The sequence below is a fragment of the Meriones unguiculatus genome, chromosome 10, assembly GCF_030254825.1.
Source record: "Meriones unguiculatus strain TT.TT164.6M chromosome 10, Bangor_MerUng_6.1, whole genome shotgun sequence".
Taxonomy (NCBI): Eukaryota; Metazoa; Chordata; class Mammalia; order Rodentia; family Muridae; genus Meriones; species Meriones unguiculatus.
In genome coordinates this window covers 2,488,760-2,511,411 of record NC_083358.1, presented here as the reverse complement: position 1 = coordinate 2,511,411, position 22,652 = coordinate 2,488,760, and the positions used below count along the sequence as shown (strand labels likewise).

General features: G+C 52.8%; 1 protein-coding gene across 2 annotated transcripts in view; it reads left to right on the top strand.

The window, feature by feature from the left end:
- The window catches only part of Slc35f3 (solute carrier family 35 member F3), a 208,337-nt gene extending 187,453 nt beyond the window's left edge, over positions 1 to 20,884 (top strand). For both annotated transcript variants that reach the window (XM_060391783.1, XM_021648349.2), the window contains 5 exons: positions 5,610 to 5,829; positions 10,245 to 10,370; positions 11,242 to 11,434; positions 12,783 to 12,872; positions 16,180 to 20,884. In XM_060391783.1, the coding sequence (XP_060247766.1) occupies positions 5,610 to 5,829; positions 10,245 to 10,370; positions 11,242 to 11,434; positions 12,783 to 12,872; positions 16,180 to 16,415 (865 nt within the window). In that variant the 3' untranslated portion in view covers positions 16,416 to 20,884. The remainder of the gene's footprint in view (positions 1 to 5,609; positions 5,830 to 10,244; positions 10,371 to 11,241; positions 11,435 to 12,782; positions 12,873 to 16,179) is intronic.
- Positions 20,885 to 22,652: the final 1,768 nt, after the last annotated feature.

Genomic DNA, 22,652 nt, shown 5'->3' with positions numbered 1-22,652 from the left:
GCTGGAAACTGGTCGCGTTCTGTTGTGAGTGGTGTTGCGGGAATGTGCCCCGGCCTGGTGAGGCGCCTGGGATTTTGCAGACGGTGATGGAGCCCTCAGTCTGTTTGTTCTGAAGCAGTTTCGTCTTCCTGGACTGCAGCAGGCTTGGTACAGATGGTGGACTAGATTAGGCTCCAGAGGTGGACCAGGTGAGAGCGACGGGCCCAGACCTGGACCGTGGCCATGGGAACAAAATAGTTAGGAATAATAATCTTCAGGGCTTGGTGGCAAATTTGATGTGAGGAAAGAAAAGGAGGAGCTAAGAGTGACTCCAAAGCCTCCGGTCTGGGTGGAAACAGGAGCTCTGGTACCAGCTAGAGCGAGTCAGGGTACCCAGAAAGCTAGATTTAAAGTGTTCCAGGTGTCCAAACACAGCAGACGGACTGTAGAGACCCACTGGGCTCTGGCCCACAGGATAGGTTTGCTGTTTGTTCAGAGGGTAAGTTGAGGCTCCAGAGAGGATTGCCTGCGGGTGGAGGCATGTAGGGGGCTGTGCAGATGAAAGCCTGTCCCCAGAGGGCAGGAAGCGTCCATGCAGCTGGGGTTGGAAGCGTAGGGAGAGTCCTGGGACGGAGCTGAAGGCAAGGCAGAGGGCAGCCTGTGAGGAACAGACCGTCATGCCAGAGGCTTCAAGGGTAACATGAGCATCCAGCAGTGCCTGTGGGAATCAGCAGCGTGAAGGTTAGCCGTGGTTGCTCTCAGGGGCTGGTGAGGACTGGGTCAGAGCGGCCAGCTAACCACAGAGGTCAGACACACTAAGGAGAGGAGAAGGGGCTAAGGGCCATGCTTGCTTTTCTGTGTGTCTCAGGGTAGAGAGGCTTAGATGCACTGAAATGGAAATGCAAAGGAAAGAGGATTATGGGAAATCACTGAAGAGCAGCTCAGGCTATGAGGCTGGCTTTACACCCGTATCTCTTTACAACTGAGTGGGTCCTTCCATCTGTGGGTCACAGCGTGCCCTCCCTACCCCTCCCTCCCTCCTTCCCTCTCTCTTTCTTTCTCTCCCTCCTTCCCTCTCTCCTTCTCTCCTTCCCTCCCTTCCTCTCTCCCTCCCTGCCTTCCTGTCTCCCTTTCTCCTTCCCTCCCTTCCTTCCTCCTTCTGTCCCTTCCTTCCTCCTTCTGTCCCTCCCTCCCTTCCTCTCTCCCTCTCTGACTTCAGAGTACCCCTGGCAGCTTCCATCACCGAGACCTGACCTCTCTCTGGTGTGTTTTTAATGAATTTGTGTTTTCAGTGAGTAAAAGAGGAAAGTGAAGGCAATGCCGCCAGCACAGTGGCTCCCGCTCCTGCCCGTTCTCCTCTGTGCCTTGAGGCCTTGTAGATAACCTCCCCTGGCTCTTAGCTGAACTCAGTGAAGCTCTTCTTCAGCCTTTCTTAAACATACTGGCTCCTGTGCTGCCACAGCCTGCTTCCCTTTGTTTCGTTCCCTCCAAAATGATGGTGTCCCAGTGTGGGGTTAAGAGTGTTCATTATCCTGAGTGTGCTAAGGTTGTCTACTGACCATGTCTCTTCACAAACAACCCCCATTACTCCTGCAGTCATGTTTGCCTTAAAAAACAAAAACTGATTTGTCTTGATTTTCATTTACCTGTTGCTGTCTTTCTAACAAACGATTATTATTTTCCCTGTTCTCCCTTGAGACTGCAGGAGTCTCCCCTCACCCTGGAGCCTCCCACAGGCACATGCTAACCATTCTTCTGCCTGCTGCTGTGCCCGCCTCCTGCTTCTGCCCCCGCCTGCTGCTTCTGCTCTCACCTGCTGCTGCTGCTGCTGCTGCTGCTGCTGCTGCTGCTGCTGCTGCTGCTGTCGCTGTCTCTCCCTGCTGCCTGCTGCTTCTGCTCCCGCCTGCTGATGCTGCCCTGCTACATCTGCTGCTTCCTCAGTTTACCCTTCCTGTTGACGCTGAGAATTCTCTCTGGGGACTTGGGAGACAAAGTTGTCAAGCACTGTTTCTGTGGCTGGCTACATGACAATCCCTAGAAAAGTGTTTACTCGATGTTTACAGCGTCCATGACAGTCTAGCTTCTGTTTTTCCTGCTGAGATGCCTGGTCCTACTATGCTTTCCTGTCCCATGGCCCGTTTTTTCCCTTTGTTTTCTTGAGGTGGGGGGTCTTACTTTATAGCCCATGCAGACCTCGTATTACAGTCCTCCTGTCTCTGCCCCTCAGGTGCTTTCACACAGGCGTGCCCACCATGCCTGGCTTTCTCCTGGGAGGTTTTGAATAATGTCTTTAGGCCTGTATTTCAGAAACGTGTGTCTTGCATTTCTGTGCCGTCCTGGGTGCGGGCGGGTTCCTGAGGGCACCGTGTGGAGCTCTGTCTCCTCGGGGCCTTGGCGGCTTTCCCACCCTCTCCTTGTCATTTCATTCTGCTGTTGCTTCTTCTTTGGTTTAATATCGGGCTTTCTGCTGTATTCCTGATTTTATTTCCTCTCATTTTATGGGAGGAAATATTTATATTTATTTATTTATAGTCCAATCCTTCTACTGTGATTTTAAACTTTGTTTATCTTATAGTTAGTTTTCAAGATTACTTTCTTCTCACAACCACTTGTTCGTGTTTCAGATACTTGTTTTCTCATTTGCTCGCCCACCTCAGCGAATCACTCAGGTTCAGTAAAGAAGTTTAGTCAGCTGACTCTGCACCGCAAAGGATTTCCCTGGCATTTCACGTTCTGCTAACAGGCGATCTGACGGGCCCTTTGCTGCTTCCCACAGAAGGGATCAGCCTTACCCGCCCCCGCCCCATACTATCCTATGGATCTCGGACTGCTCTTGAAAATTAAAAATAGTAATTTTAAATGTTTGATAGGGGAGTTGGAACTCAAGATAATTGTCTGTAAAATAAAATCAAGAGAAGGAGAATAAGGACAAAAAAACAAAAACAGATTAAAAAAAAAAGACCAAATAGGAGTCCCCAATATTAAATTAAAAGAAGCTCCAGAAAGCCACAGGGAAGAGATGCAGGGAAAAAAAATGAAGAAGAGGTGAAGAAAGTTTTTTAGTTTAGGGAAGGCTTGTGTGGTTGGGGGGGGGTTGTTTTGGGAGTGGGTTGGAGAGTGTGTGTGAGCCACAGCGTGACTCATGCTCTGTAGCCGAGGCCTGTGGACTGCAGGGTCCTTCTGGCGCCTTAGCGACTCCATGCTGAGCTGACCACACCACCTCACAGGTCAGCTAGCTCACTGCAGGGTCCTTCTAGCCTTAGTGACTCCATGCTGAGCTGACCACACCCCCTCACAGGTCAGCTCAGCTCACTGCTGCAGAAGGTCCCACATCACGGAACAGGCGAGGCAGAACCTGACTAAGGCCGGTCATCTCGTGGGGACCAGGCGGCAGAGAGTAAGGCAGGAACTGGGGGCTGGCGCGGCTCTCCCGGGCGCACCCGGTGCCCTATTCCTACCGTCCAGTCCCACCTCCTCAACGTTCCCCAGTCTCCCCACACTTCACTGGGAAAGTGTGAGCTGTGAGGAGCCGCTGAGGTTCGCCAACACGCGGCGATCCCTTATGACGCACAGGAAACAATCTGGAGTTCACATCAGGACAAAGCCCGTGGCCCTGTTGGCACACGCAGGGAAGTGTGCGACCACCAGCCTGAGAGCCGCGAAGGAAGTTGTCCTCCCTCCTGTGGGCCCTCCCCCTCCCCCCCCCCAGAGCTGGAGAGAGCGCCACAGAAAGCCAGGCTGGCGTGCTGAAGGTGCCCGAGGTGCTGGGGACGGAAGCAGCGCCGCTGTCACCATAGGAACAGAACAGGGGCGCTGTGCGCGGTACTGGGACCGCAGGCTCCGCAGGGGACAAACCTTACAGCTCAGTTCCCTCTCCAGGAATTTCTGTTTCTTTCATGACCTCAGAGTCGACTAATAGACAACACAGACTGCATTTAGATTAGAACAAATGACAAAATTAAATTCACAATATTTCCAAACCCCCTTTGGCTCTGGGTTTTAATTTTCTTTCATTGCTTCATTTTTATATTCTGTGACCCTAGGCACACTTCTCCCCAATCGAGCGTATTTGGTCTTTGGCTAGTGATGTCTCTTTGTCATCTCTATAAGGATTAGTAAGGCCTGAATCCACTAAGTCCCAGGCCAGCTGCCATTGACGTATACCACATCTGTAAGCCTGGACAGGATATCTGGGACAGCCATCCTCCTCACTGGGATCGTCAGGATCCTCGCTCCCAGACAGCCATGGCTGGACACCCCTCTCCACAGGCTCACCGTGCCTGTCACAGAACCCGGCCTCCCCTTCCTGGCTTCTTCCACTGACTGTGACTTTGCTGTTCTTCAACATTTTTGAGATAGCAGTGAGATAGTGGTGGAAAATCTGCAAGGGTCTATAAGGTTTCCTCTGCAATGTGTCTGTCTGGTCCCATCTTGTGAGCTCCTGCCCTCCTGGGTGTGCCTGCTGCTTCTGTCCTGGGTCGGCTTAGGGAGGGGAAATGTGAGCTTTCACAGGATGGAGTAGGCGGAAGATGTACAGGGCGCTCAGACTGTTTGTGTCACAGCCAGAGCGCATAGTGTGTTCAGAAAGTCCCATCCTGCAGAGGACCCAAGTTCAGTTCCTAGCAAGCACATAAGGCAGCTCACAACTGCCTATACCCCCAGTTGCTGGGGTCTGAAACCCCTTTTTAGACTCCGTGGGTATCTGCAACATGTGTCCAAAACTCAAACAGGGGCACACACACATACACACAAGCAAATCTTTATAAAGTACACATCTGTGTTTGACCACACCATTCTTATTCACCATCAATAAATAAATAAATGTGAAACAGTCTAGCCCACGCAGGGTTTTCCATCTTTTAGACAGTGTGACATTCTCATCTCCAGTGTTTACACTTGAAATCCATGCAATCAAGCTGCAAAAAGCATCTCTGTGTTTCAGTAAGTTTGAAATTCTGTGCTGAGCCTGCAGCCCAGGAGTCGCGGATCAGATGCCCCTGGCGGTGGCTTTATTCTTCTATTGAAAGTTACAGAACCCCTCAGTCAGCCACTGTGGACTTGGGTCAGATAATCCCAACATACCTGCCAGGAAAGCCATCAGCTCCGAACTTGGAGTAAGCAAAAGGGACAAAGAGCTCGTGATATCAGGTTACAGGGAGAGAGAAAGGCCACAGTGTGCAGCTGCGTACTCACCTCCCACCCCAGCTCCAGGGACCTAGCGCCCTCTTCTGGCCTCACAGCCACCTGCACATCCAAGGAAACAGGCCGCATACACACATCAGTAACCGGTAAAAATAGCAGGAGGTAAGGGACCCTGGCCTTTCTTCTGCTTGTTTTGCTTTTGAGGCAGGATCTCACATAGTGAAGTTGGCTCAAAACTCTCGGTGTAGTTGAGGATGACCCTGGATTTCTGATTCTCCTGCCCCCACCTCCCAAGCACTGGGATTGCAGGCTTTGGCCTGCAGACCTGTTCCCGCAGTGCTGGGGGCGAAACCCAGGACTTCTTGCATGCTGGGCAAATGCCACCAGCCCTGTTGTATTTTCTTGTACTTGTTAGCTGAGCAGAGGACAAGCCATGGTCTGTGTGAACCCAAGATGCTAACACCACCTCTCTCCCTCTCCTATTTTAGGGAATGCTGTCGGTTTTTTGGAGACAACGGCCTGACTCTGAAAGTGTTCTTTACCAAGGCGGCTCCTTTTGGTGTCCTGTGGACTCTCACAAACTACCTGTACTTACACGCAATAAAGAAGATAAACGCCACAGATGTCTCTGTTCTCTTCTGCTGCAACAAGGCCTTTGTTTTTCTGCTGTCATGGATCGTTCTCAGGGACAGATTCATGGGTGTGAGGGTAAGTTTTCCACTGTCTGTCCTCCTGCGTCCCGCAGTCGTGCCAACCAGAGCCTGCCCTTTGGTGTGCTGGACCGCCAGCGCTGGCTGGCAGCCACTGTCCCTACTCTCCGCAGCGCTCAGTTCTCGCTGTAGCTTGTAGACTTCTTGCTCGCCAACCGTGTTAGACCAGCTCCCGTGAAAGCCCCTCTCATCCGAGGCTTTTCCACAAGCATTCCCTGAAGTGTGCGCCAAGCAGGGAGTCAGCTGAGGAGTGGTAATGTCCTTGCGCTGATCTCTGCCCGCCCCTTCTGATGCGCAGCGCTGGGCATGGGTGTGCCTACAGCTAGGGGCTATTTGGCAACATTCTGCCTCTCCGGCTAGGATGCACCTGAACCCCTGAGCACACCTTGGGTATGCACATGTGTGGGAAGCATGGGACCTGGACAGTGCAGTCGGAATCAAAACTGTTAAATTAGAACTGGGATTGGAGGGGGTTAGGAGGAGCACATTTCATTTCAATCTGTAGATCAAGGGCAAATACAGTGGCATTCCTCGCATGGAGTTTTCCAGGAGAGTCATAGTAGACTAAACGCTAGCCGCTTTTCCTGACAGTGCGGAGCGTGACGAGTGGATGTCAGACACCAGCAGGAGGACGGAGAGGCCCAGGGAGAGGACACAGAGCTTTGGTGGCTCTCTGCCTTCCCCCCTGCTGGCCAGGGTTGCCTCTGCTGTTCGTGCTCTTGTCACAGAGCAGGCAGAACCCTGGCCCCTCGCAGTGCAGCTGATCATCTCCTCCTTCCTCCTGCACACTCAGGCCCTGGTGCTGGGGAGCCCCACTCTCGCTAGCCAGGCTGGCAACCATGGAGAGGCAGCCACCAGGCCCCCGCTGTGTCCTTGCTCCAATGTCTTGGATACAATGACATCACCTTAAGGGTGGGCTGACACCCACCTGAGTTACACAAACAGCAGTGGGGACATGAGTCAACTACTGGTTCATATTTTTAGCTTTTCAGAGGGTGGGGGGAGTTTGTTTTGAGGCTCGGTGTTAATTTTGGAATAAAAACTCACGCCCCAGGCTGCCACCCAGAAAAGCCTTCAGCAGATACATGCTGTGCTGCATCTCGGGGAGGACCTCAGGTGCTCCGCACAGACGGAAAGCTAAAGCCTCAGGGGTCCCCGGGACACTGGCGCCTGGGGTCCCATTCCCAGCTTAACTTAGGGGACACAGAACCAAGAGACTGCGTAGTGCTTTGGGGTGTGATGCGATACCCCAAGCAGGAAAGAGTGTGTTCAAAGTCAGCGGTGCTGGCTGCGGAGAAAACAGGCTGGTCTGAGGCAGGGAGACGTGGGCGTGGACAAACCTGACCTTGCATCCGACTCGCAGAACGAAGGGTGGTTGGGAGTTGTGCCTGTGTGTTGACTGTGGAGAGGAAACTTCCCAGCACCCCTCTGTTGGGATGCAGCCTGCCAGGTCAGCCCCCGAGGAAAACGCTCATTGCAGGTTTGTGCTGAGGTCGTCAGTGGGCAGTGCTCCGGGAGAGGCCATGGGGCCAGCCTGGGCACTCTTCTCCTAACTGGAGATTACCCACTGCAATCGGCAGGGTCAACGTAAAGCTCAGGCCACTCGTGGAATCCGTGAGACCGAACAGTAGACAGTTGGAGACATAAGTGCAGGGTCACGTCCAACTGTGCTCAAATCGCTTGGCATTCAGGTAGTGGGCGGGGCCAGGCAGCTGCTTCCGCTAGGGGATTTCCAAAGCCTTAAGAGCTATTGTAGTTTCCAGCCTGGGGGCTGAGTGAACAGTGCCAGCTTCATAGTCTTGAAGGATACTATGACCAAGGTTCCTCGTGTGTGTGTGTGTGTGTGTGTGTGTGTGTGTGTGTGTGTGTGTGTGTACAGGGTGATGGGGAGGTGAAAGCTAGGGGAGCAGCAAACAAGACTTATGGGATTAGAGCCATTGTGTCCAGTCACCCAGGTACAGATTCGTGAAGGTGGGAGGGGCACCTAGGCCAGGCAGACAGGCCCGACGATAAGGAGATGTGATACTTGGGAGCCCCTGGTCACCCTGGAGTCATGGGGCTGCAGAGGCTGCTCGGAGGGGCACCTAGGCCAGGCAGACAGGCCCGACGAGAAGGAGATGTGATACTTGGGAGCCCCTGGTCACCCTGGAGTCATGGGGCTGCAGAGGCTGCTCGGAGGGGCACCTAGGCCAGGCAGACAGGCCCGACGAGAAGGAGATGTGATACTTGGGAGCCCCTGGTCACCCTGGAGTCATGGGGCAGAGGCTGCTCGGGGGGGCACCTAGGCCAGGCAGACAGGCCCGACGAGAAGGAGATGTGATACTTGGGAGCCCCTGGTCACCCTGGAGTCATGGGGCTGCAGAGGCTGCTCGGAGGGGCACCTAGGCCAGGCAGACAGGCCCGACGAGAAGGAGATGTGATACTTGGGAGCCCCTGGTCACCCTGGTCATGGGGCAGAGGCTGCTCGGAGGGGCACCTAGGCCAGGCAGACAGGCCCGACGAGAAGGAGATGTGATACTTGGGAGCCCCTGGTCACCCTGGAGTCATGGGGCAGAGGCTGCTCGGAGGGGCACCTAGGCCAGGCAGACAGGCCCGACGAGAAGGAGATGTGATACTTGGGAGCCCCTGGTCACCCTGGTCATGGGGCAGAGGCTGCTCGGGCGTCAGTTCCCTACACACGTGTTGCCTGTGTGTGCCCTGGGCCAGAGCCTCCCCCATGGTGGCCAGACGCTCCACCGGAGCAGGCGGCCAGACTGTGGGTCCCTTGGCTTTTCAGTCTTTAAAGTGGACAATGGGGAAGAGAGGTCACTGTCTGATGCCCTGGATTAAGACGTTGTATTCAAAACTTGTGAATCCGCAGGACAAACTTGGCAGGGTCTGAGGAGACTTTACTGTAGCACCGAAAATGGGCAGGGAACTCGTCACTGAAACCAAAACCAAAGCCCCGTGCCTCAGTGCACGGAGTATGGAGCAGGTGGGCCTTCCACCTCACCCCTGGGCTCCCTGCACTCACAGGTGGGGGGAGGGGCTGGGCTCTGACCTTCTTCCTGAGAACCCTGAGTGTGAGGGGGGAAGCTGTCCACACAGCTCCTGAGGGGGCTGCTGAGCTCGGAGAGCGGACACCTGTCAGAACTGGACCTCAGGAAAGTCATTGTCTCTAGTGCCAGCTGCCTTGGTGAACCCACAGGGCCTGGCTTGTTTGTCTCCACAGCAGAGGGGAGCCAGGCAACCCTCAGCAATTCTGTCTTGACCCCTGACTCGTTTGCACAGCTGGGGAGGAAGCTCTTAACTGTTGATTTCTAACCAGTAGTGAAGAGAGCGGGTGTGTGGGGGGGGGGGAGGCTGGGCTCTGCTTTGCCAGTCTTCAGGAAAAATAACCCATTCTTCTCTGTCACATCAGATGTCAGCCATTCGGGCTTTTGGAGTCATCAGAAATCTGGTCTCTCTCTCTCTGTCTGTCTCTCTCTGTCTCTCTCTCATTCTCTGTATTTCTGTCTCTGTCTCTCACTCTGTCTTTCTCTCCCTTCCTCTCTCTCTCACTCTCTGGCTCTGTCTGTCTCTCTCTCCTTCCCTCCCTCTTCACCCCTCCCCTCCTCCTCCTTTCCCTTCTCCTGGGCTCCCTTACATACCAGGCTGCCCTCACATTCACTAGGTAGCCAAGAATGACCCTGAAGTTTGATTGTCCTGACTCCACCTCCTCAGAGCTGGGGTTACAGGCACACAGCAGCACCCCAGGAGGACCCTGCAGCTTAGGTCAGTTTTGGAGGCTCACCCCTCTCCTTGTTCCCCGGGGCTCTGTGAATTCTGTGGCTGCCACCCTTTGCACTTTGTTCTGGATGCCGGAGCATTCTCTCCTCCGTGCTAAGAACAGCGTATCGGGGAGAGCCAGGAAGAGCCGGCTAGGGGAGAAGGGAGAGGAGCCACACTTCCAGGTCAGGATGTGGCCCGCCACCCTCGATGGGCAGTGCTGCAGTCAGGCTCTCCTGCTGGTGTGCCAGGGAGGACACCTCTGCTATCCCAACTGTGCGATCCCGGGCGAGAAACGCCGAATCCAGGCCCTGTGAGGTACCGAAGGCTGGGAGAGAGCTCAGTAGCTCCCACGTGGTCACCAGCTGTCTCTCAGGCCGTCAGGACTGAGAAGCCTGTCCCCACCTGTCAGGGGGCCGCAGCCTGAGATGACAAGCCTGAGACCACCACCCTGGCTTCCCCTGCCTCAGGATTTAGGTTACACCAAGCTCAGGAAGGTGTCCCTTAAGGACCACCCATCAGCGCCTCCGCCGGGCTGGGGGTCAGGACAAAGCACCCCTTCCCTCCACCTGGAGGAACCCCTCAGGTGGAACACCCCAGCTCTCAAGCCCTGTGGCTCCCTCGTCCCTGACAACGGTCCCTCCCTCCCTTCCTCTCTCCCTGTAGATTGTGGCCGCCATCCTCGCCATCGCAGGCATTGTCATGATGACCTACGCGGACGGCTTCCACAGTCACTCAGTGACGGGCATAGCCCTCGTGGTAGGCTCTGCGTCTATGTCAGCCCTCTACAAGGTAGGCACGGTGAACCTGCTCTCCCAGCAGGCTGGGGGCAGCAGAGCTCTGGGGCCCTCAGCCTGTCCCTCTGGATGGGTGGTGTCTGGACCTCTAAGAAGAGCAGACACTTTTGGTGTGCCTCAAGAGTTAGACAGCGCCGGGGCAGGGCCCAGGCAGGCAGCTGAAAACACCGGGTCCCTAGCCTGCTCTGTGTTTGTGCCTGACGGGGCATGAAGCCTGGATTACATGGGTAGCTTTGCTGGGTAAATCCTGGCCCACGAGTGGCTCAACACTCCCTGTGAAGTGAATGCACAAATGTTCCCTGGCAAGAGCTGGGCAGAGTGGCTCATGGTCTGTCCTGCCATGACACTGAGGCAGGAGCATTGCCACAAGCGTGTGGTGAGCCTTTGCCTCAGAGAAGAAAGACAAAGTTTTGAGGAAACGTTAGAAGTGGCTGGAAAGTGCTTCCTAACTGCCTGACTAGAACACAAAGGGCTGTTCACGGCGCAGCGCCTGCTGTGGGGTGGATAACGGGGCAGGGAGAGGATCCTCACTCCCTTTCCCTTCTGCCTGCTTGCGCGCGCGGCGCGGTCCCGGGTCAGGATCTATTCGGAGGCTCCTGAGAGGGTGTGCAGTCACAGCAGATAGTTCTAAGGGACGCAGCACTGTGAACACAGCACTCAGCATATGCAGACCCGTGCGGCTGGGTCTGAGCTCTGTGAGGCCGGATGTAACTGTGTTTCAGTTGCTCTTACACACGTGGGCTCCACCCCTCCAGCAGGCCTCACCAACCTTCACTGACAGACAAGCTCGACCCCGCCGGAACGTGGCGCGCATGCGCGGTCCCGCGTGGCCGCCGGGGTGTCTCACCTCTTCCTCTCTGGCGTAGGTTCTGTTCAAGCTGCTGCTGGGCAGCGCCAAATTCGGGGAAGCGGCCTTGTTCCTGTCCATCCTGGGCGTGTTCAACATCCTCTTCATCACCTGCATCCCCGTGGTCCTGTACTTCACCCGGGTGGAGCACTGGGAGTCCTTCGACGACATCCCGTGGGCAAACCTCTGCGGGTTTTCCGTTCTCCTCTTGAGTAAGTGGCACCAGTCGGCCGTGGAAGCCCCTGAAAGCAGCGGCGGGCGCAGAACTCGGTCCCCTGCTGTCCTGGAGTGCACCATTTGTCAAAGTCCTTGCATGAAGACAATACTTAAGGTTTTTTAAAAAAGATTTTCGGGTGGCCTTGGAAGGTAGGGCTTTAGAAAGATGGGTTTATTTCACCGTAAGTGCTAAGTGCTCTTAAATCACCGAGCCACCTCCTTACGAACTGTTTCCATTTTTATTTACATGTCCGTGTGTACGGGTGGGTGGATATGTGCCGATGGACGTGGAGGCCAGAGGAGGTGGTCAGGTGTCCTGGAGCTGGAGTTACCAGTAGCTGTGAACCGTCTGATGTCATGCTGGGAATTGAACCTGGGTCCTCGGAGAGAACAAATGCTCTTACCTGCTGAGCCATCTCTCCAGTCCCACTCCTTGGATTTTATGAGGGCTTTGTAGAACCATGGTCATTGTCATGGCAACCGTGCCTGCAACCATTGCTGTTCTGACAGCACAGGGGCAGTCTGGGGCTAGTGCATGTGTGTAATGAGTGCCCAGCGGCATTGCTAAAGCACACTGTTGAGTAAAGATGGTTAGTTGCCATTCTCATTATGGTTTTGCCATCACCACCACCACCACCACCACTAGATGGAGGCTGTTGCTAGGCAGAAAAGTGACGAGGTGCCTCATGAGGTCATTCTAGCTTCCCTTTGCTGCTGTGACAAATACAGTGGCCAAAAGCAGCTCGGAGGAGGAAAGGATTCACCGGGATCACTTCCAGGTCACCGTCCACATGAGGGGAATCAGGGCAGGGGCTCGCCAGGAGCTTGAAGCATGAAGACGTTGCTCGCTGGCTTCTTAGCTGTCACTGGGTTGCGCTCAGCTAGCCTCGGCCGCCTAGGTCTGCCTGCCTAAGGATTGCCTCTGCCCTCCGTGGGCCGGGCCCTCTGACATCATTAACAATCAAGGCGTGTCCTCCGTCAGTCTGATCCAGACAGTTCCTCATGAGACCCCCCTTTCAGGTGACAGGGTATCAGGTTGTCAATTAAAGCTAATCAGGACGTGTCACATCCCTCTTCAGCCACCCCAGCAATGGCGCCATCAGTGAAGAACAGCGTCAGCTCTTTGGCCACCCTCTCCAGACCCTTTCCCTTTCCAAAGCTCAGGGTCTGTGACTGGTTAGTAAAGCTCCTCCTAGCCCAATCCCAGACCTGTAGGGAGGAGCTAAGTTCATGCAATGCCAGGACTCTTTGCCTGCCTCTCGTCTCCCTGAGAAACTGGGGTCAAACAGGCCAGCCAGGGGCAGAGCAGTTGAGAGTAACTCCGGTCTTCAATCTGTATTTCAGCATTCAATATTGTATTAAATTTTGGAATCGCTGTCACGTACCCCACACTGATGTCTCTTGGAATTGTCCTCAGTGTCCCCGTGAATGCAGGTAAGCACTGCCTCCTGGATGTCTGTGCACACCATCTGTTGGGCTCACACACACAGGTGCACACCATTGAATCTCCACTCACGTCCATTGTCACTGTGGCTGCTGCGTAATGCTTACCCTCTGCCAAAAGAGAAGATGCATCTAGTGTGAAGCTGTCTACTGTTTATGCAGTGTTTTCCCACGACGTGTGCATTTCTGTTCTTTTAACTATTCTGCTGGACTTGGGATGGAGCCAGCAGCCTCCCTAGCAAGCTCCCTACCACTGAGCTGTCTCCTCAGTCTTTGGAAACATTTTATTTTGAGGCAGGGTCTGGCTAGCCTTCAACTCACTTTGTAGCCCGGGCAGTATGAATTTGCCCAGCCTCTGGGATTACAGGTGTGTACCATCAGGGCCAATTTAGCAGAGAAACTTCTTTTCCCAGCTGAGCACAGAAAGTCCAAAGCTGTCCCTACTAAGCACAGAAAGTTCAAGGCTGTCCCTACTGAGCACACAAAGTCCAAGACTGTTCCCACTAAGCACACAGGTCCAAGGCTGTCTCCACTGAGCAACAAAAACTGAACCTAGAAAAGCATGGGGCAGAAAACAACTCAATATTTTTGCAAGTGGCTTTGTTGGGGAAAAGTTGCCACATTGGGAAGTCATGTGGAAACAGGTTGGCCCTCCAGTGAGGCAGGAATGTTATTTCCTCCTGCCTCTGGGGAGAGGGTGAGAGCCCTTTGTTTGGATGTGAACCTGCCTTGTCCTGCCCTGGGGCCCTGTAGCTGACAGTCAGCAGTTCTTCCAAAAGCCTGCCTTCACCCGTCCCTTACCTGCTCTCCCTGGCTGCCTTACACTGGAGTGAGCTTTGTATTTCCTCTCCAGAATCCTTTGCCTCGTGCCCTGGCTTCCTGCAAAGTTGCCTCTGGACCCCTGATCCCAGGCCATTAGAGGACTGGCCCGGGGACCTAACCAATATCCCCTTCACAGTAGAGTCTGCAGAAGAGACACCCCTGAAGCCTGGCTCCCCTCCCCCGCACCAGTCCCCAGCCCTGCCCTGCCCCACAGCTCTTTGTGCCTCCTCACCTTGGCCAGGCTCTCCCAGGTGTCTCTTGGGCCTCAGAACACTGGGTCCAGCCCCCCACTGCCAACCCCATCCTGGAGTCTGCAGTCCCCACTCATCTGCCCTTTGGCCTCCTGGCAGTTGAAGGCTGTGCCTGCCCTTTCTATTTTTATTGAGAAGTAAAGGACACAATCCAGAAGATGGCACTTCAGAGTGGGGTGGTCGGACAGCGTGGTGACCCAGCCTTGCAGTCGTAGCACTGAGATCCCTGGGCTGGTCGACCAGCCAGCCGGAACTCCTTACTGAGCGCTAAGCTAGAGAGAGACCCTGCTGCCAAAAGGCAGCTGGTGTGCGAGGAACAACAGCTGAGGCTGTGTGTGAGGCGGTCTCCACACACAGCACACATGTACACACAGCACGTGTGCACACACACACAGAGGCTTGAATGTGCAGAAAGCATTCGACAGCTGCAGTCTGAGTGTGACGGGCTTCTGGAAGACGCTCCTTTCCAGCGCCCCCTACAGCTGGGTGGTTCAGGAGGACACGGTCAAAGGCGCAGCCCACCTTATTTGGCGCGGAGGGTTACTCTGGCTACAGCCTGCAGCCGAAGATTAGTAAGAAACGTTTCCTGTGGCTTACCTGCAGAACACGGGTAATCCCGTGTCAGAGGCAGGAGTCCTGACAGGCAGAGGGAGGCAGGGCCCAGTGCTCCGGAACTTGGTGGAGCAGAGCAGCTGCCAGCCTGCCTTGCACACCTGTGTCAGCTCAGAGGACTCTGGGTGAGCATCGCCAGCCAGTGAGTTAACTTGTCAGCGTTAATAACTGGTGTTTCTGAGAGCCCTCAGGAAGACTCTGGGAAGAACTGGCTTTGGGGTGAACTGTTGACCTTTGGTTAGGGAGTGGAGAGAAGGAGGTGAGGCAGGGAAGTAGCAGAGCCAAGCCATGGCTGAGAGGAGCAAGCCCCAGCAGGGTGAGCAGGGATAGCTGTCCAGGCAGTCGGTACTCAGAGCTGTGAACTCTTAAGTCTGCAGCCCCATTAGGAGGGCTTTGTTGTGGTTGTTTTTAAGGCTCTCTCTCCTGAGGTAGGCAGGCTTCACATGGGCTCAGCCTGGGTTAGGTAAGAAGAGAGGAGAGGTGTCCCCAGCCTGGACAGCACCATCGGGGCTGTTAGGAGAATTAGATTCTTACAAACTCATCTAAACTTCCCATTTCACCCTGTTACCTGGTTGCCCATCAGGACAAGCCAGGGATCTCTACAAAAGCCCTCAGAGAACCTCCTCCCCTCAGACTTTGAGCCTTGTAGGAATCAGCGAGCATGGAATAACAAGAATTCTCCATTGCAGTTGGGTGTGCTGGCACTCACATGTAACCCCAGCACTTGGGAAGTAGAATCAGGAATTCAAGTCTTCCTCAGCTACATAGTCCAAGGATAGCCTGGGCTACATGAGACTCTAGGAAAAAAAAATGGTAGGGGTGGGGTGAGATGGTGGGTAAAGGCACTTGCCACCATGTCTAGTGACCTAAGTTAGATTTCTGAAACCTACACAAAGAGAAATTACTTCCAAAAGTTGTCCTTTGACCACTCACAAGGTCATATGCATACACATTAGATGGATGGATAGATAGATTATAGATAGACAGATATATGATAGATAGATAGATGATAGACAGATGATAGCAGAGAGATGATACAGATAGATGATAGAGAGATGATAGATAGATCAATGATAGACAGATGATAGATAAATCAATAATAGATAGATGATAGACAGATAGATAGATAGACAGACAGATAGATAGATAGATAGATAGAACTTTTAAAAAGAAATTCACAAATAGTATCCTAAAAGAACAGGGTCAGGTTTGCTTATTGAAACATACACACATGTATATACATATAGTGAGATTAAATTATAAAATAAGTGTCATGTATGACATCAAAGATAATGTGAAAAGTACCAAAAATGTAAATAGAAAATAGTATTTTCTCCATCCCCAAGCCCCAGATTAGCCAGAATCAAACTTTGGCATGTATCATTACACTTACACTCTCAGTTACTCTCCATTTATTTTTTCTCACACTCAAGTCACCATTTACATTCAGGTTCTAGATGAGATGTGATGGTAACACACAGGCCTGAGGCCTCCGGGGAGGCAGGTGATGAGGGTCAGGTGCCGTATCAGAGGCCACGCCAGCCCACGCCTGTGGGCGCCTGACCTGCTCCTTGTACACAGCCCTGCTGCTGAGTAACGCTCTATCTCCACAGTGGTCGACCACTACACTAGTCAGATAGTCTTCAACGGGGTCCGGGTCATCGCCATCATCATCATCGGCCTGGGCTTCCTCCTGCTGCTGCTCCCAGAAGAGTGGGACGTTTGGCTGATCAAGCTGCTCACCCGCCTCAAGGTGAGGAAGAAGGAGGAGACAGCAGAGAGCAGCGGGGATGCGGGCACTGGCGCCCAGAGCAGGAGCAGAAGAGCTCGGCCATCCTTCGCTCGCTGAGACCACCCCTCAAGGACTCTGGGACGCCCTCGTGGTAACGTTTTTGAGCTCTGTTTCTGAGGAAGGAACCTCAGCTGGGTGAGGTGTACATACGTGTACAGTTTTGGTAATCTACAGTAAGTTCTATGGTATTTATTGGCATGTCCAATTTGCTTGCACTTTTCCACATCAGACCTTCCACTTAAGGGTACCAATTCAAAACTAAAGAGAAAAGAACCTCTCAGTGCTTCTTCAATGAATGTAAGGTGGGGTACAGTGAGCCTTGCAGCGACTGCTTCAGAGGACAGGCAGGCTGGACAAGCCAGGGCAAAAACTGCCTCTCAGCATCTGAAAATGACATTGTACACTGTGATTACTTTTCAGCTATAGTAGGTCATATTTTGTTTTATACCAGAACTGTATACTTAACTTTAAGGAATTTCAATGAACCAAAAGATATAAATGTCAGTTAATCCAGATGGATGGATGGATGGATGGATGGATGGATGGATGGACATGTGGATGGATGGACAAGCATTCAGATGGATAGACAGGTGGTGGACAGATGGGTGGATGGGAGGGAAGAGGGAGGTGAAGCAGTAAAGGGTGACGGACAGGAAGATAAATGGAGGACAGACCTGCGCAGGTCACATGATAGAAAACAGAAACGTGAGCGTGCTGGCCTGCCCCTGGTGTCTGCAGAGGACCCCAAGGAGAACCTAGTGCCTTCTATAGCCCCTCCGTCCTTCCCTGTGCGAAGCGAGGTGACATCGCATGTCCCTGGCGCCGTCTTATGATTTAGATGTAGAAATCTTTAAAAAAAAAAAAAAAAACCCACAAATTCTGTGTGTCTATGTGTGTACAAGCGACAAAGCTGGTGGCCGGTGTGTTTGGAAGGCAGTTGGCCGTGTGTGGCATGCCCAGCAGCTGCCCTGGGGGAGGAAATGCTGGTGGCCTTCACTTCCAGACCAAGAGGAAACGGCATTTGCCGAGTCTGGAAAACCTTAAGAAACCTTAGGCCGGCTGTTTCCTCACGCCATTTAGGTCTGCCAGAACTTCTATCTGTGATAGATCCGTGCAGAGGGACCACGGCTAGAGTTTACCATATTTGAAGTTTACATTGTTACATACAAATGGGAACCTGGTTTTGAAACAGTGTCAAATCCCAGTGGTGCACTCTGGAACCACGGAGTCTTTTGTTTCCTGGGGGAAAGGGGCACTCATGACCTGAACTTTTTAGCCAGTTACTACCCTCAGTTTCCATTACTTGTTTGGCCAAACAGATTAATAAAATTATTTGAAACAAAGTAAAGCGTCAAGTGTGCTCCTGGCGCCACCTTGTCGCCCCCACTGAGGGTCCTGATGCAGCCTGTCCGGTGCCTGTTGCTGTGGCGACACACAGCTGCACAGCAGTCACAGGAACTGTTGGTCTCTGGGGCTGAAGAAACGGCCCGGGAGCAAGGCTCAGGTAACAAGCAGGAGAAGCTGAGTTCACGTTCCCAGAGCCCGGGCTGCATTTGTGCATTTGTATATACACCAAACACACACAAACACACCGCATGCACTCTCACATGCATGCATGCATTCACATGTACACACAGGCATGTACATCCATGTACATATGAGAACACATGCACACACACGTATGCACACATGAACATATGCATGCACACACATGTGAATGTGTGCTCTAACCCCAGCACCACAGGCAATGGAGCAGAAGGGTCGGTGAAGCTGTGTCCAGGCAGCTGTGGCCACGAGCTCTGAGACCCAGGTGTCTCGCAGGGCTGCAGAGGGCAGGGTTCCGAAAGGTGGGTAAGAACCCTGCCACCCTCACCTGCAGTCTCCACTCCAGAAAGTCCAAAGGGCAACACTGGTTGGAAGCCCTGGCCTGTCATCTCCACCGCTAAACACTTCATATAACTCAGCCCAGGGACTGTTTCCTTCCAAAGACACAGCATCATAACGTTGGAGATACCTTGCCTGTAGCAAATCAATCTTCTCCCATCAGGTCATTAAAATTAAACAAGGGGGGAGGGGCTGGGGCAGGCTCGGCAGTTCACAGCGCTGGCTGCTCCTCCAAAGGATCCAAGTTTGGTTCCCAGCATCCACCAGGTGGCTTACAACTGTCTGTAACTCCAGTTCCAGGAGACCTGACACCTCCTGGGTTACACAGGTACCAGGCACACATGTAGTACCCATACGTACATGCTGGCAGGACACCATAAATTCTTTTTTAATTTAAAGATAAAGAGGAGGGAGCTCTCCCCACTGCCCTCTCAGGGACCCCCAGAGGCCGCCCCAGCTGGCACCCTGGTGAGTGGCTTGCTCACCATCAGGGAAGCTTCTTCTTGCAGGAGGCGGGCGCTGACACAGGGATCCCCAAGGGCACAGTGTGCAGAGACGTGGGGACACTCAGTCCCAATGGGGTGTCCTCAGCAAAGCCCTCCCCTCCTGACCCCAGGTCTGTAGGGAAGGTGAGAAGACTGTGAGAGCCAGGGGTGGCGTCTGTCGAGGGAACAACACTCCAGACACCGCACACAGGACAGGGTCCCAGCGCCGAGAGGGAGGCAGACAGACTCCCATCCCTGCCAGGAAGCTCCCCGCCACTGTGGCCCCTGACTATGGCATCTCCTGGGTATATTAACCATGCCTTGGGGTGAGTAACCATGTTCCTGAGTAAATGGCCAAAACGAAACAAAGAAAATAGTATTTTTGTAAATGTTTTGTCTTGTTTTCCTTTTGTTTGGGAGTTTTTTTTTCTTTTTGTCTTGCTGGTCAGTAGTTTGCTTGTATTATGTTGTTACCTGTTTTGTATCTTTGTGGGTTTGTTTTGTTTCTGTAGTTCCTTTAGGGGTGTTGTTTTTAAAAGAGACAGAGAGGGGGTAAAGTTGATGGGTACAGAGTTCAGAAGGCCCTGGGTGCAGTTAGGGGAGGGGAAAAGCATGATCAAAATATATCCTAAGAAAAAGCTTACAATTAAAAAAAAAAAAAAGAATTGCCAGCACTCGGGGAGGGAGAGGCAGGTGGATCTCTGTGAGCTCAAGGCCAGCCTGTCTACAAAGCAGCCAGGGCTACAGAGAGAAACCCTATCTTGAAAACAAACAAATAAAAAAAAGAACTGGAAGCAAAGACTACACAAGACATCTGCACAGCTGCTTTCAGGGCACCATTGTTGATGATACCCCAAGGGCAGAAGAGCACAGATGGGTAGCTGACAGATGTATGAATGGGAAGATTTAGCTATGTATGCATAAACAAACCGTGGTGTACTCTTACAGAGAAGACCTGTTCAGCCTTAGAAATCAATACCTGAACTCTGGCCTGCTGCAGCATATCTGGCCTGTGAGGCCCTCGTGCAGGATGAAGCAAGCCCGACACAAAAGGACAGGTGCCATGTGGCTGTGCTTTCGAGATCCCCGGGAAGGCCAAACTCAAGCACTCCTGTAATCTAATGCAGGAGGCAAAAACAAGAGGTCCACCGCAAACCTGAGACCACCCTGGCTGTGTAGTGAGCCCGGGCCAGCCGGAGGCCCTGTCTCAAAAAATGTAACAGCAATAGCAACCCCCAAAACAGAACAGAGCGACAACAAGCAGAAAGGACGGAGTCTGCTAAGGACTGGGGAAGGAAGGGTCTGTGTGGTTAGGGGCAAAGAAGGTCCTGGAGACCTGGAGATCGGTGGTCCTGACAGCTGTGCAGCGAAACACTCATGACCTCATGCAGAGGAGGGGTTATATGACTATATTCTGAACTTTTAGAAATGACTCCAAATACAGGATGTATGATGTAAAAAGGTTAAAACTCTGCTGTTTCTGGATTACCGTGGGCCTGAGTTAAAGTGAGGGTTTCCGGAACGGAGATCCCCACAGGTTTTTAAGGCCTGGGAATACAGGGGAAAGCCTGGGAAATGCTGAAGGAAGCTGATAGCGCAGAGGCCACCGTGCTGAGAAGGGCCTGCCCTCTAGAGGTTAGTATAGGTAGCAACTGCAGACCGGCTCTGTTTTTGGCTCCTGTGAGTGCGCAAGTGTTCACGTGCATGTTTGTGCATGTATGCAGGTGCAAAGGTATGCACGAGCCAGCGGCTGGAGTCCAGAGTTTGGCATTTGATGCCTTCCATCACTCTGCATGCTGTGTGAGACAGGGTCTTGTGCTGATTAGCCTGGCAAGCTCCATTCATGCAGGAACCTTACCTGCCTGTAAGAGTGTGACACTGGAGTGTAACTCTGGCCACCGTATCTGCAGCAGCTTCTTCTCTCTTTCACAGGTAGGACAAGCACCTTACAGAGATGCCATCTGTGAGTGAGTCTCTAGCTAAGAGACAATCCCTAGATCAAGATCTCACACCCGGGGAGTGAGTTAACATTGCTGTGTCACAACACCACAACCAAGAGCAACATTAGGAGAAAATGGTTTTCTTACAACTCAGAAAGAATCACAGGGCAGAAGCCCGGGGCAGGAGGATTAGTGGTAGAATGGTTTATTGCATAAATGACACCTAGGTAGACAGATAATGGTTAATTGTTAAGTGATGGACATAGTCAACAGACAGATAAATGGCCATGATAAGGGATCGTGCTGTGGGATACTGGACAGACAGACAGAGCAACGAGCACTGGACCACTGAGCCATGTCCCTGGCCCAGTTTCTTTCTCATCCTTGATTTGCTATCCCCAAAGTAAATCCTTAGCTTTGCTGTGGGCTCAAGCCACACCTACCAGCTTACCCCCTTGGGAAAACCCTAATTGCATCATTCTTTTGAAGCAACATCTGGAAAACCCTTCTTGACATTCAAACCAGTCTGGCCCATCACTTTATTGTGCCAGATGTCCATAAGTAACTGCCACTCCTGTCAGGCCCGTGAGATGGGACGTAGGCACTGGGCTTGCTCTCATGGCCGTTCCCCAGGCCTACACGGTAAGACCCTATCGCTGCAGGAACCAAGCACTTCACCGCAAGACATGGTCACCCAATCTCAAGCCAACCAGGAAAGTCCTCCCCAGGGTCTGGTTCTCACGGCACCAGCGATGCTATTGCTGTGTGACAAAACTTCCTGGGGAGACACAACTCATACCTGCTCACCCCAGATGGGGAGCCCAGGGCCTACCAAAGTCACACTCCACCGGGGTCCAGCCTGGTGAAGACAGTGAGTCTTTCCTGGGGTTCCTTACAGGAGCATCTGTGAGGGGTTCCTTATGGGAGCAGAACTGTCTCAAAGCCCCCTCATCAAAGCCCACCCCGCATGGTGACAGCTTACAGAGCCGGGAGCCTGGCATGCTGCACAGCCTGCAGGCAGCTCAGCAGTTGTTGAGTACCCATTCCAGGGGCCTCAGTTGGTCTAAACATCTTTCAGGCAGCTCGGCTGGTTTCTGGTTCTTTCAGGCAGCTGGTCTGGTCCTGGAGTCTTTGAAGCTTTGTTTGTCTCAGAGTTTTCTTTGCAGATAGGGTCTAACCTTCTGAGAAGTACTCTCAGCTTTTTTGTTTTTCCTGTCACGTGGAGGCATTTAGTGAATCTGGTCAGTTTCAGGAACTTCCTGAAGCTATGTTTGAGTAGTTTACCTTCCTGTTTAAGGAGTTTTCCTGCAGGATGAAATGATTTAATCTCCAAGGAAACTGATAGGCCACAGCTATGCAGGCTTCCAAGGGAGAAAACAAACTCACCCAGCACTGGACTCCTCTGAAGTTAACTTGAGTAATCTCAGCTGGGAATCAGCCTCCTGATGTGCCAGACTACTAGCTCGGGTTTTCCAGACTTGAAAGGGACTTTACTGCACTGTAGGAGAGGAAGGTTGAAGGGACGTCCCTCTAGCCAGGTAGAACACTGCAAACATGGCTAGGCTCTGGCCAGCCTGTCTCCCTGTTCCCTCTGCCTTGCTAAGAAAGAAAGAAAAAAAAAATCCTGTTAGATTACATTCCTAAAGCTAGCCCCCAAGGCCCATTCCCTTATTTGGCCACTTCTTCCTCCTGAGGCTGACCACCAAGGTCCAGCTATCAGAAGTCTTTTTGCATCACCAAGTCAACATGCCTAATTAAAATTTAATGCTTTGTCTTAACGTGGGCCTTCCCCTTTTCTACCCTAGTAGAACACCCTTTGCCCATGGGCAGTGTCTGCCTCCTCTGTATGCAGAGGTAGTCCTTCATCCCCCACTTTCGGGAAAATACCCCTTTCCCTCTCCGCTGTTGCTCCCTCCCCTTCTCCCATAGGTACCTCTGTCTCCTGTCTTTGTCTCTTCTCTCCTGTCCTTTGTCCCTCTGGGGCA